We start from the raw sequence: 20,765 nt of genomic DNA, 5'->3' as shown, positions 1-20,765 counted from the left end.
TCATCTATACTTCTTTAAAAGCACCACTTTTAAAAAAATATCAATACTCACTGAGATTAGAGATAAAAAGAAAACATTATTTAACTATAATTTTAATGTTTATCTTCTTTAGAAAAATCTAAAATTCTACCACTGCATCAGCTGAAGTTTAATTAACCTTTCAACAACATCAGGATTTGTTTGCGAATAGAATTAACCTTTCAAACACAGTGAAAACAACAGCTCGGCAACACAGCAAAGAGAAGCTAAACTTATTATGCTTGGAAAATTGGTTTTGAATGGAGGCCTACAGTTCAACTGGAGCCTCTGAATCCTCAGAGGTGCATAACAACTTCCTATGGCATATTAGAGCCGTTTGTTTTATTTCCATATATTACTGTCACTAGAGACATTTTTTGTGACTTTCAGTTTGAATGGAATTTAGTTTCATATCTGTCAAGCAAACAAGAAAAGAGAAATAATTCCTCTGGTGATCCACTGTTGTTAATAGCCTTGAAAATATGGCCGTTGCGTAGAGCCATTTCTCCCACACAGGACTGCCACTTTCAAAGATTTAAAAGTATATATACACAAAGCAAAGAAATGTCTCTTTTCTCTTACTCACATTTAAAAAAACATAAAATTAGTTACTGTAGCGCAAAATAACAAAACAAAAAAGAATGGGAAAAGCTGTCTGAAACCACAGTGGATCTTTTTCTTCTTATGCCATTGGATGCGTCTATACTTCCCAATTATAGATGGACCAGTCAGTGTCACAAACACCTTCTGAACTGGAAGTGGCAGAGCTGCCTATAAAAAATGCACATACCAGTTATCAGTACTGAGTGGCAGAGTTTATTGGCATATACTCCAATTTAAAACTTAAGATAGGCCTGTCAAAAGTCTCTGGATTAGGGTTAGAGGAGAGGGTGATGCCACGGTAGGGGTCTGCTACAGACCACCAAACTAGGAGGAAATAGTGGACAAGGCTTTCTTCAAACACCTAGTAGAAGTTTCCTGATCACAAGCCCTGGTTCTCATGAGGGACTTCAAATTACCCTGACACCTTCCGGGAGGGCAATACAGCAGTGCTCAGGCAATCTAGGAAGTTTCTGGCGAGTACTGGGGACAACTTCCTGAAGCATGTGCTGGAGCAGTCAACTAGGGGTCATGCTCTTTTTGACCTGCTACTCACAAACAAGGAAGATTTGGTGGGGAATGTCCTAATAAGGCACGTCCTGATGTGCGTGGATGTTTGTTTCCCTGGGGACAACTAGCAGCTACTAGCATCTTGCACTGCAGCTACCGTATTTTCGCGCATATACCCCGCACACGGGTATAACCCGCACCCATGTATAACCCATGGAAAACTGCATTTTCGAAAAGTAATCCATGCATACCCCGCACCAGTGTATTCCCCGCACCCCCAGGCGAGAACTCCAAGCCAAGCGGCGCCTCCCCACGGGGCCCCGGAGGCGCTGCTGGGTGTCCACTACATGTCACGGCAGGCGGTGGCCCCGGGAGAAAAGGAGACAGAGGGCGAGGCCCCGTATACACGGGGAGATGGTGCAGCCTGGCCCACCCCAACCCCCGCGGTGGCGGCAGCACAGCCTGCCCCAGCCCCCGTGGCAGTGGTGGCGCAGCCCAGCCTGCCCAGGCCCAGCGGGGAGGCAGCGCAGCCCAGCCCCAGACCCCAAGGTGGCGCAGCCCAGCCTGTCTAGGCCCAGTGGGGAGGCGGCGCAGCTCACCCTGGCTCTGGCCCCCGCGGCGGCGGCACAGCCTGGCCTGCTCAGGCCCAGCAGGGAGGTGGCGAAGCCAGCCATGGCCCCAGCCCCAGGCTGGCCCCCGCAGTAGCAGCAGCAGCAGCAGTGCAGTCCGGCCTGCCCAGGCCCAGCGGGGAGGCGGCACAGCCCGCCCCAGCCCCGGCCCCTAAGGCAGCAGCGGTGGTGCAGCCCGGCCTGCCCAGTCCCAGTGGGGAGGCGGCAAAACCAGCCATGACACAGGCCCTGGCCCCTGCGGCGGCGGCAGCACAGCCCAGCCTGCCTGGGCCCAGCGGGGAGGCGGTACAGCCCCCGCCCCAGCCCCCGCGGGAAAAAAAGTCCATAGATAGCCTGCACCCCCGTACAGCCTGCGTACATCCATTTTTTTTGTAAAATCGTGTATACCCTGTGGGATATATACATGAAAATACAGTACTTGTCCTCAGGGAATGCCCGCGTCATGCACGCTTTGGCACATGGCAAGTTACCCTGCGGGTGGTATGGGAGGCTGGGGCCAGCAGCCGCAGCACAGCTCTGGATGACCTGGCTCTGCTTTTCAGCAGTGTATGCTGCCTGAGTGTGTGCTACAGCAGGGTTTTTTTCTGAATTTATATTTTGACCAAAAACCTGCACAAAAAAAACCAACCAGGTGCAGAGCATGCTCAGGCAGCACACCCTTGCAATGCAGGGAACAGTAGATTGTGCAGTATGTGGTGCTGCGAACATGTTTGCAGCGCCCCATACTGCACAACCACGCTTGTCTGGATGTGCCCATAGATGGCAACTTGGGCAGCAGCAACCACAAGATGACTGAGTTCAGGATCCTGAGGAAAGGAAAGATGGAAAGCAGCAGAGTAAGGATCCTGGACTTCAGAAAAGCAGACTTTGACTCACTCAGGGAACTCAAGGGCAGGATCCCTTGGGAAGCCAGGCTGAGGGGGAGAGGAGTCCAGGACAGCTGGCTGTACTTTAAAAGAAGCCTTACTGAGAGTCCAGGAACAAATCATCCTGATGTGCAGGAAGACTAGCAAGTATGGCAGAATACCAGCTTGGCTTAGCAGTTTACTTAGCAGGAACACTTCAGTAAACTAAATCACAAAAAAGGAACTTGTAAGAAGTGGAATCTCGGACAAACAATTAGGGAGGAGTATAAGAGTATTGCTTGGGCATGCAGGGATGAAGTCAGGAAGGCCAAAGCACAATTCAAGTTGCAGCTAGCAAGGGATGTGAAGGGTAACAAGAAGGGTTTCTAAAGTATGTCAGTAACAAAAGCAAGATCAGGGAAAGTGTGGATCCTCTACTGAATGGGGAAGGCAACTTACTGACAGAGGATGCAGAAACAGCTGAAGTACTCAATGTTTTTTTCACCTCAGTCTTCACAGGTAAGGTCAGCTTCCAGACTACTGCACCTGGCAGCACAGTTTGGGGAGGAGGTGAGCAGCCAACAGTGGTGAAAGAACAGGTTAGGGACTATTCAGAAAAGCTGGACATACACAAGTCCACTGGGTCAGATGAGATGCACCTGAGGGTGCTGGGGGGGGGGGTGGCTGATGTCATTGTATAGCTACTGGCCACGATCTTTGAAAACTCATGGTGATTGGGAGACGTGCCGGATGACTGGAAAAGGGCAAATATACGATTGGAAATGATAGACCATTGGAAAAGGGCATCTGGAGTACTGTGTTTAGTTTTGCTGCAGCCTCCCCCTCCCCCTCATCTACAGAAAGGATGGGGGCAAATTGGAGAGAGTCCAGCAGAGGGCAACAAAAATGGTGAAGGGGCTGGGGGACATGATTTCTAAGGAGAGGCCAAGGGAACTGGGTTTATTTAGTCTAGAGAAGAGAAGACTGAGAGGGGATTTAATGGCAGTCTTCAACTACCTGAAGGGGGTTCAAAAGAGGATGGGGCTAGACTGTTCTCAGTGGTGGCAGATGACAGAACAAGGCGCAACGGTCTGAAGTTGCAGCAAGGGAAGTTTAGGTTAGATATTAGGGAGAACTTTCTCAGTAGGAGGGTAGTAAAGCACTGGAACAGGTTACCCAGAGAGGCTGTGGACTCTCCATCCTTGGAGGTTTTTAAGACTCAGCTAGAAAAAGCCTTGGCTGGGATGATCTAGGTGCGGATGGTCCTACTTTGAGCAGGGGGTTGGATTAAATGACCTCCTGACCTCCCAACCCTAGTTTTCTATGATCCTATGATATGCCCACTACCATATTAAAGCAGTTTTGCACCACTCGCAGTTCAGGAGATAGGACAAACAGAGGAAGCAGCACTGGTCTCCATACAGTACTGCTTAGCACCACAGCTCAGTGGCATAAACATACCCACTGTTACTCTAAGCACAACAACTGTAATTGATTTTTGTGAGGGGCACACTTACAGAAGGAAAGCTCCTGGAGCCTTCCCTCTGCTGCATCCCATCACAGAGGTCATGGACAATTTGGAATTTTATTTTGCTGTGCAAGGTGTATGGCCAGAAGAAGGAGCACATGTTAACACACCTTATTCTTAGACATATGCTAGTATGAGTGATAATAGCTATGATACTTCAGAATTTCAAGGAAGGAAAAAATCTCTTTCCATGTCTCTCTGTAGAAGAAAGAGGGGCAAAAATCTTAGTATGGGGAAAAATAATAATTAAAAAACAAAATCAGAGTAAGGTGAGAAAAATTCCTATCTATGGTTCAACAGCCCCAAACAAAAGCTAAGGCTAGACAAGTAAAATGGAATAACTTAGTTAGTACCTGCTGGCTGATCCACTAGCCAAAATCTTGAAAAACTTTCAATTTTTTATTTTACATCAGATATTACACTCTCGCCATGTACTAAGGATTTTTAAATTCTAGTCCAGTTATTCCTGTAGCCTGTAACTGCCTTGAGACTCTTCTACAGTGCTCGTCACTACAGTGTCTGGGCAGCTCATATATATTAATGAGTTTACCTTCACAACATCTATCTGAGGTCCAGTAGCATGAGGATGGTCGAGCAGGGCACGAACGCCAGAATGGAGCCGAGGGTGCCTCACCCTCCTGTTCCTATTCCCACATCTGCACTTTCTGGCTCCAGCCCCAGTAGCGAACAGCATTCATGCAGGTGTGTGTGTTAGTGAGTGAAGGGCATTCTGGGAAATATGTTCAGTAGAGCAACAGCACAGTTCACTGCTGATGAGAAGAGATGTCACCCCAATTTTTGCAGCTGAAAGCATGAGGGGTTTTTTTCTGATTGTTTTGTCTGTGGCAAAACAACAAAGTGACATCTCCTTGCAGCAGAAAATTTCAGCTGTCTCAGGCATAGTCGTGGCCAGTTATGCCTCTGGAAAGATCAGGTAAAAAGCTCATGCCGGGTCAGAGCCAGGAACAGACCACAGATTTCCTTGGTCCCAATTTTCTTCCAAAAACACAAGATCATCCTTCATCTCTAATGCTACCAAATTATCTTTGGCTACCAAATTATTAAGAATACAAAATTAATTATAATATCTAGCTTGTCTCTGGATAAATCCTCAGCAACTATTTCCTATGCTGTTTAGAGTTCTGCTTTGGTTACAGAATTAACCTATTCCACAGTTACTCAAATACTTAGTGTAGCAAAACTATTTAAAGGACTCTCTTATAAGAAGAGGATGAAACCAATCCTTATTTTATCTCAGCTGATGAACTCAATCATATTAACTAAACCTATAATAACTTGAGTTAAGGAACTTTTCTATTCTCTTAAAATTCTAGAATAGACATAACTCTGAAACTACCAATATTGAAAACCTCCTCTTCATTTCAAACTAACCTCTGACAAGAGGATTTTTTTTTCATATGTCGTAAAAATTTCCTTTGAAAAGGAGATATTAAATTGGAAGCAAGACATACTATGGAATGATTTCTAGTACATGTCAATCCATCCACTACTATTCCATTCACCCCACGCTACTGTATCTCTTTACTAATCATCTTGTTTCTTCGGCTCAGTCGCAATTTTATGCTTTCTTTTACACTGTTTCATGCCACAGACACAAGTTATATTGGTGGCACTACAAAAAGCGAATATACACAAATGCATACTCTGTGGTGCTAGAAAAATGGCAGATCTGCCACAAAATGTTCCCATTTGAAAAAGGAACTTCTCTGTAGTGCTACAGGAGGTCTCTTGGTCGCCCCACATCCCACAGTGCTCTTCTCTGCCTCCTCCCCTCCGAGGGCACCCTGATAGCTGCCTGGAAGCAGAGCTGCAGCCCAGCCAGGAGCTGGGGTTGTAGTTCTGTTCACCGCAGCAAACTGCTGAGTAGATCTTCTTGGGGAACGGTGGCAGGACTGGTACTGCTAACCCCATGGCAGTGGCAGCAGGAACAGCTGCTGCACCTGTGAAGGCAGCTGCAGAGAAGCCTGCTGCCGATACAGCACTGAGCAGGTGGCAGTAGCTTCCCTCACCGAGGGGAGGGCAGCAAGCTGTCAAGCAGCTGATGCTGTAATAAAAAGACGTTAGCCCCCATAATTTTGCAGTAATGCTTGAGCAACAACCATATGATAGAAGTGTCTTATGACCATCTTATGTCCCTTTTGTGTAAAGATCAGGAGATCTAACATCCAAGCTGTGGTCTGTGGTTCTTACTGCTTGCCTTGCATTTTGAAATCATCTCTGTCCAGTGCCTCAAGGTTACGTTAAGATAGGAAGTTACTAAAGTTTAACTAACTTTGTTGAAATTGCTCTTTTCTTCTGAGCATGCTGCAATTCTACCTTTGAGTGCGCACGTACTAACCCTGATAAGTCACATTAACCAATAACTAGTTAAGTACAGCCTACAAGATAAGACGTCACAATTAGGAACTGGTACTGCAGCCAATAAACTTCTAACACGTCAAGACTCTGTTGAATGTAAGCTATAAAAATGTAATTCCAGGCCGGACTCATCGTCGGCCCTGATTTGAGCTCTCTGCTCCCCGGTCGAACTGTTTGCAAACAATAAACCTAAATGGACCCAGACTGTATGTGTGACTCTCTCCTTGAGGGTAATTGAACAAGCCTCCAGGGGAACGAAACTAGCCATTTTGGCAACAATTTGGCGAGCCAGACAGGAGCCCTCTGGACTACTTCAGGGCACGACGAGATCGGCAAAGGGGAGTCATGAAGTGGCCACCGGACTGATCTTGGAGTCCGTCACGACCCCCGGGTCCGTGAGTCGGGCACCTGAAAGGTCAAAGGCACTCCTTTGAACGAGTAACCCAGGCTGAGTGGGTCCGAAGAGACGGTGCCAGGGGTCCAGCAGAGTGAGTATTCACCTTCCTTGTGTCAATTGAATGGTCTCTAAGGGAATTTGGGGAGCCCTGAGGATTTAAGTGTTGGTTTTGGTATCCAGCATATTGGTCTGGATTTTGGATCTGGGGACTCCCTTTAGAAATATGAGCCGCTGACCAAGTCTGAGACTATAGCTGAGTCTAGCCACACCGATTCTGCCCAACAAGGTAGAGTCGAACGCAAGGGGGCTCAGCTGGAACCTCGTGACCCAGCGGACAGGGACCTGAGTGCATTTGTATATTGGTCAACACAATGGGTTCGGGTAGCTCCCGAGAAGAAGATTCTGCTTCCCCATTAGGATGCATGCTGAGGAATTTTGGTAAATTTAAGGGAGACTATGGAATAGAAATGACAAAGGATGACTTGATTATATTTTGTCAGAAGGAATGGCCCACTTTTGGGGTTGGATGGCCGGAAGTTGGTTCTTACAATGTAAAATTAGCTAATGCAGTTTTGAATGTGATAACCCAGGACGGCCACTGGGATCAGTGGTCGTATATAGATTGTTGGATAAGTGCTATAATGAATCCTGTTCCCCCATGGGCTCAGAAGTGTAAAAAGAAAATGTGTAAGATGTTATTGGCAAAAGACACTGGGAGAACAGCCCAAGTCCTTCCTGATTCTGGTAGTGAGGGAGATCTGATTCAGGGACCAGGACGCAGAGTTAGAACACAGTCACCTGTAAGCCCCAGTTCCAGGAGTCAGGAGTCACCATCATCATCTCAGACGGACTCTAGCCCCAGCTCCAGGAGCCAGGAATCATCACCATCATCCTCATCATTCCGAGAGGATCCTGACTTGTTGGGCAGGGAGAGGTCAGAAAGTCCCTCAGTAGCACCCCTAACTGGCCCCGGGGTTTCAGGAGAAAAGAAGGGAAAAGACCCAGAGAATCTCCCACCAACAGCTCCCCCTTATGAGGAAACAGACAGCTTCCCAGAGGGGCTGGCTCAGCTCAAATCAGCGTTAAAGCTCATGGAATCCTGGCATGATAAACCCCCCCGGAGTACCCGTAACAAGAACCCCAATTACAATTGTCCCATGAGACAAGTAGTGACTCCAGGAGAAGGGGGGGAACAACCTTCGTTTACGTACCCTTTCACACGTCAGATTTGTTTAATTGGAAGAATCAAAATCCTTCTTTTAGAGAAGACCCCAATAAGATGCAAAATCTGTTTCGGTCAGTAGGGCAAACCCACTGTCCTACCTGGGCTGATGTTCATATGATGCTGCATACCCTCCTGACCTCTGAAGAAAGGCAGATGGTACAGGGAGTAGCGGATAAGATAGCTGAGGAGCGGGTAGTAGCCCCTGGAGGGGACCTGCGTGCTGTATGTCCTATTGAGAGTCCCAATTGGGATAACGACTCAGAAGAAGGGAGAGATCTGAATCATCAATATCTGGGGATTATAGTAGAAGCTCTGGGTAAGGCTGTACCATGGGTACCAAACCTCTCCAGGATATGCGAGGTCCGCTAAGGAAAGGATGAATCTCCCTCAGCCTTCCTCGAGCGGTTGTATGATGCCTTTAAGAAATTTAGTGAAATAAACCCTGAGGCTCCAGAAAATCACCGCATGGTGAATATGCTGTTTATTGGGCAGGCGGCCCCAGATATAAGGAAGAAGTTGCAAAAAGTTGAAGGAGGACCAGGGAAACCCCTTTCAGAGCTAGTGGAAATTGCGTATAAAGTCTATGGGAACCGGGATCAAATAGCAGAAAAGAAGGAGGAGAAGCATGGACAGAAGCAAATGGCCATGCTAGCAGCCGCCTTAAGCAAGAGTACTAATGGCAATGGAGGATGGAAAGGGCAACCAGAGCGGGGGCAGAAGAAAGGAAGAGGTCGGCCGCAGCCGGATGAATATGCATATTGCCGGGAAAAAGGACATTGGAAAAAAGATTGTCCTAACCTACGGGATAAAAAAAGAGGGAAACCCAACGAGGGGACCGCCAGATGCTAGCGGAATCCTCGAGAGAAGATTCTAGCTGAAGAGTCCAGGGATTCAAGGCCACCGCCCTACGGGCAAACGCCTGGAAGAATCCCATGGTACAGATTAGGGTAGGTGGCAGAGATTATGAGGCCCTAGTGGATACTGGGGCCACCTTTTCAATGATTCCTGTGAAACCCCCTTTAGCTAAAGAAAGTGGAAAGCATGTAACGGTAGAAGGGATAGAGGGAAGACGGATCAGATTGCCTGTATATAAGCCCCTCCTCACGAAGATTGGGAATAATAAGCTGGAGCATGCATTTGTAGTATCACCTGCCTGCCCAGTAGCACTATTGGGACGGGATTTGCTAACAAAACTGCAAGCGGAAATCTTCTTCCGTAAAGATCAAATCGTAGTGCAATTACCGGTAAAGCAAGGCTCAAACTACCAGATGACTTTACGGACAGTTGAGACAAGATCAGAACCCAAAGGGATTGAGATTTTAGAAAATGTGGATCCCTGTGTATGGGCAGACGGAACTCCTGCCCGAGCAAAATATGTACACCCTGTAAAAATTCCCCTGAGGGAAGGAGAAGATCCTGTGTGTGTCAAACAATATCCTCTGAAGAAAGCTACTCGAATAGGTTTGAAGCCACTAATTGAAAAATTTAAGAGGTATGGGTGGTTAATAGAGGGATCATCCCCCTTTAACACCCCAATCTTGGGTGTACCCAAAGCAGATGGAATCTCTTTTAGGCTGGTACAAGACTTAAGGGCCATAAACAAAAAGATTTTAGTGGACCACCATACAGTCCCAAATCCCCACACCATCTTAACCCAGGTTCCAGCGGATGCTGAGGTATTCTCTGTGCTAGATTTAAAAGATGCTTTCTTCTCTATTCCACTACATGAAGATAGTCAGAAATTGTTTGCCTTTGAATGGGAAGATCCAGATACATACTATAAGACCCAATTGTGGACGGTATTACCTCAGGGATTTGCCTCATCTCCTCATATTTTTGGAACAGCTTTGCAAAAAGATTTGGAGCACTGGAAAGAGAGACACCACAAGGTGGCACTGTTGCAATATGTTGATGATTTATTAATAGCAAGTCCCGACTTACAGACGGGGAAAAAGGCGACAGAATCCTTACTGAATACCCTGGGACAGAGAGGGTATAAGGTGTCTCGAGAAAAAGCTCAAATTTGCCAACCAAAGGTTACCTTTTTGGGATATGAGATTAAGAAGGGGATTCGGGCTCTGAGCAAGGATTGAATTCAAGCAATTCAGGATATGCCTGCTCCCAGGAACCCTAAAGAGCTGCGAGCTTTCTTGGGTTTAACCGGGTTTTGTAGACTGTGGATTCCTGATTATGGGGGAAAAGCCAAACCCCTATATGAGTCCCTCATGAAGGAGGGTCTCACAAATTGGAAATGGACTAAGGAAAAACAACATGCATTTGAATTACTGAAAGCTGCCCTCTTGCGACCCCCAGCATTAATGATCCCAAATGGGCACAAGCCCTATAGACTATATGTGCATGAAAACAAAGGGGTAGCTTCAGGAGTTTTAACTCATCCAGTTGGTCCAACTTGGAAACCAGTGGGATACTACTCCAAGGTCTTAGACCCGGTGGCAAAGGGGTGGCCTGCATGTTTGAGGGCTGTCGCCGCCACTGCTACCCTCGTGGAAGAGGCCCAAAAGATTGTTATGGGAGCTGACATGGAGATGCACACTCCACATGGGGTTCCCCAGATTCTCGGAGGAGAAGGAGGGAAATTTTTGAACCCCTCCAGACAATCGAGATATGAAATCTTTCTTTCATCTAATCCAGGTCTTACCTTCAAGCACACCACTGCGTTAAATCCAGCGACTCTACTGCCGGAGCCAGGGCCTCCGGGTCATGACTGTTTAGAAGTATTGACACAGACAGTACTAATTTGCCCTGATTTGAACAATGACCCAATTGAGAACCCGGAGGAGGAATTCTTTGTAGATGGTTCGAGCAGTGTGATACAGGGTGTGCAATATACTGGATGTGCTGTGGTGACATTGACAGAAACGGTATGGAAAGAAAAGCTCCCTGCGACATGGTCAGCACAGGCAGAGGAGCTCGTGGCCCTAACTTGTGCACTAGAATTGGGAAAAGATAAAAGGGTAAACATTTTTACAGACTCAGGTTATGCCTTTGCCACTGTTCATGCCCATGGGTTGTTGTGGAAAGAGCGGGGATTCATCACGGCCTCTGGACAAAAGATTGCCAACGGCCCACAAATAATAATGTTATTGGAAGCCCTCCGGCTACCAAAGGAGGTGGCCGTGGTACATGTAAGAGCCCATAGCAAGGCTGCAGATGAACGCCAGAAAAGGGGAAATGCAAAGGCTGACATGGCAGCCAAAGAGGCAGCACAAACAGGAGGAGAGGCAGCGTTCCAGGGCACGGCCCATGAAGTGTCTTCCTATTTAGAAAATTGTGAAGTAAAATATGGTCCGGGGTCAGATAAGCTAGCCGCTGAACTCAAGGCTAGTAAAAATTCACAGGGATGGTGGATCGTACCGGGAGGGAAAGTGTTGATACCTCGAGCCCTGCTGGGAGAGATACTCCACCGATTGCATTCTTCCACTCACATGGGAAGCACAGCAATGGGAGATTTGTTGACTCATCAAATGGTAGCCCCCGGACTTTATTTGGATGCCCAGAGAGTGGTCTCTCAGTGTCCGACTTGCCAGAAGGTGAATCCAAAATCTGCCAGACCACCAGCTCCCGTGGGAGGAAGACCGTGGGCTCAATATCCTGGACAAGCTTGGCAGATTGATTTTGCTGAACTTCCTAGATCCGGCCGATACCATGACCTGTTGGTACTAGTTGACTAGTTAACTGGGTGGGTGGAAGCGTACCCCACGAGAACAGCTACCGCATCTACAGTAGCACGGGTGCTACTCCACGAGATAATACCCAGATTTCTGTTACCTGAGTCTATTAAGTCAGATCAAGGCAGTCATTTCGTGGGGAAAATAGTACAGGAAGTGTCCAAAGCTTTAGATATCACTTGGAAACTCCATGCTCCATGGAGACCCCAGAGTTCAGGCCAGGTGGAATGCATGAATAGGACACTGAAGGCTATGTTGACAAAAATTTGTATTGAGGCTCATTTGAAATGGCCACAGGCACTCCCACTGGCTTTAACTCATATTCGTAGTACACCACGTGGGGGAATTAAATTATCACCTTTTGAATTGATGTTTGGTATGCCTCCCAGGGTCTTGCCAGCAGGATGGAGGGAACTAGTTACTGTAGAACTTGGTAAATCTGAAATTTGGAAACATGTTATTGTCTTGTAGTCTGTTTTGTCTTCTCTACACAGGTTTGCTGCATCCTTCCAGAGCCTTCCGCTTGACGCACCAGCCCACAACTTCAAACCGGGTGACCAGGTCCTGGTACAGAAGTGGAAAAAAGATCCTCTTGCGGAAAAGTGGGAAGGACCCTATCAGGTGTTGCTGACTACACACACGGCTGTCCGCTTATCAAACAGCAACAAGTGGACCCACTATTCAAGAGTGAAGCCTTTTCATCCGGAGGACACCAACTCCCAGGTTGTGGTCACTCCAGAAGCTGACAACACCCGGGAACAAGAAGCTGACAAGTGGACAAGTGAACCAGTAGGAGATCTGAAGTGACGTCTACACAAATGTGGAATCTAATCTATTTTTTTGGACTCATGTCCCTTTTAGGTATAGCAAACCCAAAAGGATATCACCCAGACTGTTGCAAATGTCCCTTTGACATAAAGCTTAAGCCCCTAAATAAGACTAGCTATGAGGCTTCAAAGTCTACTATAATCAATGCCTCTATGCATACCCTCTCCAAATGCTGCTTGAGTCGAGAAATTATAATAATTTATGCACTCCGTGCTGGTCCAACACCGGTATGTATAGAGCCAGAACCAGAACTCTGGTCAGCAATCCTCAGAGAATGGCCTTCAAATCCTCCCTTCGAGGTTCAGCCCCAGGGAATCTGCATAGGAGATTACCATTACACCATGAATAAAACTGTAAGACCTAAAGATCCACTTGCAAACCCATGGGTGGGAAATGCATGGGTGGCCCTTCTCAAGGAGTCAGCCCCCACTCTAACTAACCACAGTTGTCTTTTGTGTGCACTTACTCCTGTTTCTAGTGATGAGGGAGTCCCTTTCCTGCCTATTCCCCTCAATAGGACAGGCATAATCTCTGACTGGGGCTTTAATCGTGATTTTAATCTCTCCTCACGATTCAATGGTTCTGGAAGACTCCTGGTAGCGAAGATTAAAGGATCTATTTGTATTTCCCAACAGGGAGGGGGATTTAGGGTGGGACAGTCACGATGCCAAGAGACATGGATATCTAAGGAGGTTGCCCCTCGCCAAGGTGCTTGGACACATGCAAACGCCTCATATGATACGTTTGAAAGCCTCCCTTGTCTCCTGGGTGAGGAACAAATTTTAGTTTGGGGCCACAATTGCACTCATTATCAAAACAGTAAGAAAAACTCTTTAAAAAGGGGTTCACTGACCTTGGCTTTAATGTTTTCCCATTCTAGCATCATAAATGAAACCTGTGGGCTGTGGTGGATTTGCGGGCGATAGGCATATAGGCAGCTTCCCCCACATTGGGCTGGGACCTGTTATCTAGGGGCTTTGATTCCTGGCGTTTGCTAGTGCAGCCAACACCTCATGATACTCAAACCATCCACCCTGGGCTTTATCGTGCTAAGCGTGGTACTGATACCTCCCTTGAAAGGATAGCCGCAGGAGGGAGTCAACGGTGGGGCGATAATGAATGGCCAGCCGAAAGAATCATTCAATATTATGACCCGGCAACTTGGGAACCAGTTGTGGTTGGAAGGGAGCCCACCTATCTGTCTAACCGCATTATCAGACTCCAGGCCGTAGTAGAGATAGTCACTAACAAGACTGCCGCAGCCCTCCGCCTAATTGGAAGTCAACTCACCCAGATACGCACCACGGTGCTGCAGAATCGTTTAGCTCTTGACTATTTACTTGCCAGCAAAGGAGGGGTGTGTAAAAAGTTAAACCTCTCCAATTGTTGTGTTGAAATTGATGATAATGGTGAATTGATAAAAGACCTAGCAAATGATATGGAGAAGGTAGCACATGTTCCAGTCCAGACATGGAACAGATGGAACCTTGACTGGTTCACATCCTGGCTTCCCCAGACTGGCTGGATAAAGGGAGTGTTGATGGCCTTATGCTTGTTAGTATCAACCCTTTGCTTGCTTCCCTGTATGCTACCGTGCATCATGACCCTTCTGAGGCGGACTGTTCGATCAGTTGTTAACCATGAAATGTTTGTACACTATCAGAAATTGGCTATCGCAGACACTTATTAAAAATTTAGAGTAAGAAAGCATCTGAGGGGGGAGTTGTAGTAAAAAGACGTTAGCCCCCATAATTTTGCAGTAATGCTTGAGCAACAACCATATGATAGAAGTGTCTTATGACCATCTTATGTCCCTTTTGTGTAACGATCAGGAGATCTAACATCCAAGCTGTGGTCTGTGGTTCTTACTGCTTGCCTTGCATTTTGAAATCATCTCTGTCCAGTGCCTCAAGGTTACGTTAAGATAGGAAGTTACTAAAGTTTAACTAACTTTGTTGAAATTGCTCTTTTCTTCTGAGCATGCTGCAATTCTACCTTTGAGTGCGCACGTACTAACCCTGATAAGTCACATTAACCAATAACTAGTTAAGTACAGCCTACAAGATAAGACGTCACAATTAGGAACTGGTACTGCAGCCAATAAACTTCTAACACGTCAAGACTCTGTTGAATGTAAGCTATAAAAATGTAATTCCAGGCCGGACTCATCGTCGGCCCTGATTTGAGCTCTCTGCTCCCCGGTTGAACTGTTTGCAAACAATAAACCTAAATGGACCCAGACTGTATGTGTGACTCTCTCCTTGAGGGTAATTGAACAAGCCTCCAGGGGAACGAAACTAGCCGTTTTGGCAACAATGCTGCCCCAGTCACTGGGACAGCAGCATGTTGCCTTCCACAGAAAATTAACAGCCTGCCTTTTCCCCCTTCCCAAGCTATCCGTGACTGGTGAGTGAAGGAGCAGCTGCTCTTTTTGAATCTACAAGGCAGGCAACTTCTGAATTGGAAAAACAGATCGTATCCTTTTTATCCTCAGTGCCAATAGAAAAACATTTTGTTTTCCCTATCTTTCTGAAGAAGGGGAAGAAAGCTTTGCCTCAAAAGAAAATATTTGTAGTAAGCAAGCTCAGATGTACCTGCTGTAGCACTAAGCCAAATTCCAAGAAAGACAAGTTGTTGCCTTGTAGGCAATAGAAAGAAAATTATTTAAAATGAAAAAAGGGAGATTCCTACACAAACTCAATTGTTTAAGAAATACATTGGATTTCTTAAAACTTCTCACACAATGAGGTCAACTTGCATTGCCCTCAGGAGAAAAGACAATACTAGCCAGTTCGTTAGCACCTTTTTTATATTGGCAAAAACAAATCTACTGGAGGAAAGAGCAATTTATACAGAAAGCTCCCACAGAGGTTTTTATTATCTGGGAATTCCAGAGTTCAGACTAATTTTGATGTTGACAGATAGCATAGTGAAACAAAGGAAAGAAAACTTTGTCAGGAATACTTAGGAGAGAACCAAAACTATGCATTACAGCCTGATCCTGCAACCTGTTTCATGCACACAGTTGCCTGCTGCAATGCAATCAGAGATCTCTGAAGTGAATGGGACACCACCTGAGTACAGGCATCTGCATGTTCAGGCTGTGGAAGAGAACAAGACAGCTGAAGGAAACCCTTGAAGCCCTTTTCCTATAGTCTTCTAGTATGGACTTAAACCTTTAAATAAATGTACTAAACTTAAAAAAAAAAATTGCTTAATAAAGAACTTATTGATTATAACATTTAAATTAAAATATGTTAATAAATTATATTTGTGCTGATCCACAGCTTTATTATATAGCTGAACTGATTCCAAAGTGTTATACTGTCCAAAAACAAATAGCAGTCCACAACTTAACTTAAATGATTTCATATAGGAGAGAATTGGAGCTGATAAAAATATAACAAAGCATGCAAATGAAAAAGAGAAGTCTTTCTATATGGGACTGGTAAAATTGCCTACATGATCTTGATTTGGCCAGGTAACAGAAAAGTTGTTTTGTTTTGGGGTTGTTTTTTTTTGGAGGGGGGGAGGGGAAGAGGGCAGGTTGTAGGAAGGGGTTTAAGTAAATCTTAGCAGTTGCATTTGAAACAGCAATTGAGTATATATGTTGATTGATCTTTAAAACTTTTTTGCACTGATGTTATGACTTTTCTTGGCTTTAGGTAAGGTTAGTAATTTCCATAGTTTGAGAAGAATAAATGAACTAAAACAGGGAAGATCTCAATCTTTTTCTTAGCCTGAACTATAGGTTAATAATAAATTAGAATCTTCTTGCACATGTTTTATTCAGGGAACAGCTTCCCTTCATTCATGCCTATAACACATCCCTGTGGCATCTACAGCAATGGCTTAAATGAAAAAAAAAATCAATACTAGTTTTTAATGTATACAATCATTTTCCTTTAAATTCCATTTTGAAGATAGACTCAAGGTGAGGAGAAAGCGCCATGTGATCAGGCAGTTCTTTGCAGACCCTGGGACATCCAGAGACTGCAGTATAAGAACTAGCAGTGTCAAGAATATTCTAACATACCTTAAGTTTCCTACAATTATTCCTACAAGAAAAATTCCCCAAGTATAAATGTAAGCAAAATGAACTGTGCACTAACAATGTCAGCATTACATTGCTCCAATCTGCCCCTCTTTACACTGCATACGTTTTCTTCATACCAATTAACTGTGTACAGAATTGAAATCCAATGGCTGCTCTTACAATATTGTCATTCTGGAAAAGTAAATAAATTATTGTCTAGTGACTTTTTTTAATTTGTAGTAAAATGGAAAAAGGGATTCAGTTTAAGAAGTAGTAACTGCTGTCCAAGGTATTCTATTAAATCCCACAGGCCCCATCTACATGTTGCACTTAAGACATGATTAACTAGTTAAACATGACTTAAGTGGTCACTCAGCCACATGTTCAGCATGATAAAAAGAGGAATAAGCTACAAAGTTGTTCTACAAAATGTGTAATAACTTTGTAGCCACTTCCTATCCTGCCATTAATTGAACGTGTGACCAGGGGCCCCTGTGGCTGGGAGCCCCATAAGCTGATCAGAGCTTCCGGGGGGGGGGGCGGGGGGGGAGGGCTCATGTGTACCCTTCAGCCTAGAAACAACCAGATGATGCTGGCTCCCAGCTACAGCAGCACATGCCCCATGGCTGGGAGCTCCATTAGCTGACAAGGCTCCCAGCTATGGATGCGCCCCTGTACCCAGGACACCAAAACTGACCCAATCTCCCAGCCATGTACTTCTAGAACCCAGAAGTGGACACCAGGGAGCAAGCTAGGGACCCCCCCCACGCTCCTGTGGGATGCTCCATCCACCCCAGCATAGCAGCATTCGGAAGCTGCCTGGTTCCTGGAGGTATGCAGAAAAAACATTTAAAACCTGTGTCTATGTCCAAATCGCCAAATCTTTCAGAATCAATTCAGCAGTTCCGATTCAATTCGGAGAGATTAAAGGGTCCTCCGATTTGATTCAGATTTGGAGATTTGGCCACCAAATTGGGCCGAATCTCCGCCAAATTGAATTGGGGACCGAAGCTTCATATAGCCCTATAGAACATCAGTAAAATTAAAAGATACTAAAGGTAAACGGAAATTGTTCCAACAAAGCCAAGCATTATAAAAGTAAAAGAAACAAACAATTTTTGTACTATAGAAACAGCCACCTGCTCTCTGTCATGCCAGTATCAATCCAGAAGAGCTGCACTAGTCAGATAACTTTTAAAATAGTTTACCTTGATGTATATTGCTATAACTGAGAAAAATTTAGTCTGTTGCTATTTTCTTTTTTTATACAGTCTTTTACCAGCAGTATATGTGTAGGTACTTTTATTAGCTGTTTATAAAGAGAAAAAAAATCATTAATAGGCTTACAAAATAACTGTTTTCATTATATGTGCATGTCATGTAGTGATGTGCATATTCATATTTAATAGAGCAAAAATCGGTTTCATTAACTAGCATTAGTTCTAACAAAAGTAATGTTTAGACAGACTACAAATGAAATCTGTGATATAAAACAAAGACAATATAGAACTGACTCACCTAACCATCCTGATCCAGAATTGGGTATGCACATGTCTGTCTCAGCACTGGGCAACACAAATCCAACCACAAAAACTTCTACGCCATCAGCCATTAGAGCCATTCCAAGAACAAAGAAGAGGGCCCACTGAAAACGACCATGGCCACATTCTTGTATAATCAGCTCATACTGCTGTGCTAGTTCTTCCTCATCAGCTTTCCTCTCTGTTTCCAGTTCATTACGATCCTTATATTCATCCCGGATGGGCTGCCCTAAGGCCACCATGCCATCCTTTCCCTGGCCCATATTTGGGATTCCCTGATATTCCCCTTCATAAATTTCATCATCTTCATCATGCCCTTCGGTTGCTTCACTTGACCCTTCATCATCATTGGCTTCTCCACCATAATCTCCTCCATGGCCGTAACAGTCATCATCTTCTTCTTCATCTTGGAATCTATTATATGATCGTTGTGTGTATCCATCCTGAGCTTTATTCACTTTTTTCACTGCTTGTCTCTTCACCTCCTTGGCAATATCTTTTGCTCCTTTCACTAATGAAGTCCTATCTTTGTATGAATCTTCCATCTTGTATTAGCGTATGATTGTTGTCCTACTGAAAACAGGCCTGCTAACCTGGAGTATTTACTCTTGGCTAGACATCAATGATGAAGACCTGAGAATACATTCAACTTCTACAAGGTATCTGCAAAATATAAAAGAAAATAAGTTTATTTACACAGTTTGGCCCTTCTCAATTTCTCCGTCACAATGATGCAATTCCAGGTTAAATACTGTCTGGAGGCTGCACTGTAATAGCTGCATTTCCACTACCATAACACAGTACTCCACAGATGTAAAGATAAGTACATACTCTTCTAACATTATTGGAAAAATTATCTTAAAAATCCCAATATCCTTATACATTTACATTATGAAATTTATTGTCTTCCAGTTTCTCAAAAGAAACTACTTTTCAATCCAAAAGAAGAAAAAGCTGTATATATACACACGTCCTTTAAAGAAAACATGGCTTGATCTCAATTTGTAGAGAACATGTTAGTGATGAACCCTGAAACACAATGTCATTTTCTAGGAATCCAATTTAGTACTTGTGAAAGGCAAATAGATTAACAGCAATGGACCTGTAATTTTATATACAGCTCTTGCCAGTCCAAGCTTTGCTACATGATTTGGTCAATGTGTTTCAGTTTTGACCTGAAGAAACTACTTCCAGTGATGAACTGGTAATTTAGTCTTTATAAAGGCTCAGAGCCTAATTGAAAGCACACTGAAGGCATCTAAAACACTCCTATGTCATCAGCCTTTAGATCAGGGGTCAGCAATGTTTTTGGGCAAAGTGCCCAAAACACCTGCAAACTCGACTTGTAAGATGAAGGCATGCCAGCGGCAGACAGCAGGGAAGCTAAGAGGGACCCAATCCTTGTGGCAGCACAGCCCTGGCTCCTTCTCCACCATTCGCCCCAAGACACGTGCCAACAAAATACCTTCATGTGCCACGCCCTGGCACCTGTGCTGGGAGTTACCTACCCCTGCTTTAGATCATGCCAGTTTTAAACTGTTTTATTTTGAAACTTTCAACTAGGGAAATGGGCTGATATCATTTATCATATATGAAATATTCAGTGGTTAAACTCAGTTACTTGTAGTGGCATTTTCAAAAGTAGGGAAGTGACTTTGCAATGCAAGTCCTATGGAAGAACAAGTCACTTGGATATTTCTGAAAATGCCAGGCTATCATTTTTGTCTGAATTTGAACTAATAGGCTAGAAATGATTTTTTAAAATTTAATTGCCATTCTCCTTAGTTTGTAGCTCAAACATTTTAAAGCATTAACTTGATTAAACTTTTCCCAAAGCTTCCCAGGCTTTTGGCTAAGGTTGTGTGCTAATTTTAACTAGAAGGGGACAGTCAAACTAAACTACTCTGAATAATTTTTTTGTTTAAGATATGTATAAAGAGAAAAAAATATTCAGTGTAAATTAAAAGAGAACATCTCAAATTGAAAACAAAAGGCTTATATTATTAAAGTCACCTTTCCTTATCTATCAAAAACATGTTAAATTATTTTTGTCCATTTTAATATTCTTCTTTTTTACTGCTTCTATAAACAAACAGTTCACCCAGTGATTATCTTGCCTCTGTATAATGAAGCAATACCTAGGTTACCAGCACTAATGGAGAATATTTAAAATCAAGTTAAATATTGTCTTTCCTAAAAGCAATTTTTTACTCATGAAAGTCCATTCATCAGCAATAGATATTGCTATACTTTAAAAAAAAAAAAGCCAACAACATAAAAACTCAAAAACAACCAAACCAAACCATAATACTGTACTACAGATTTTTCATAAACAAAGTATGTTTTATATTTAGGTTGGAATCTTTAAAAGTGCCCAATACTGGCCAAATAGTCGTGTCTCTAAAGTTAATGGGAGTTTTGCAGCTGAATTCAATGGGAGTAGAGCTGCCATTGTCCCACCCTTAATATATTGTATTGTAAATGTTATCCTTAAAAGTATGTTTCAGACATTGATGTTCAGATTGCTAATGTTCTTCAGT

General features: G+C 44.3%; 1 protein-coding gene across 1 annotated transcript in view; it reads right to left on the bottom strand.

The window, feature by feature from the left end:
- Window positions 1-18,886, bottom strand: part of SV2C (synaptic vesicle glycoprotein 2C) — a 224,518-nt gene extending 205,632 nt beyond the window's left edge. The window contains exon 1 of the mRNA XM_014594370.3: window positions 18,203-18,886. Coding sequence (XP_014449856.1) covers window positions 18,203-18,770 — 568 coding nt within the window. The 5' untranslated portion in view covers window positions 18,771-18,886. The remainder of the gene's footprint in view (window positions 1-18,202) is intronic.
- Window positions 18,887-20,765: the final 1,879 nt, after the last annotated feature.

This window comes from Alligator mississippiensis, chromosome 3 (assembly GCF_030867095.1).
Source record: "Alligator mississippiensis isolate rAllMis1 chromosome 3, rAllMis1, whole genome shotgun sequence".
NCBI classification, from domain to species: domain Eukaryota; kingdom Metazoa; phylum Chordata; order Crocodylia; family Alligatoridae; genus Alligator; species Alligator mississippiensis.
This window is presented reverse-complemented; position numbering and strand designations above follow the sequence as displayed.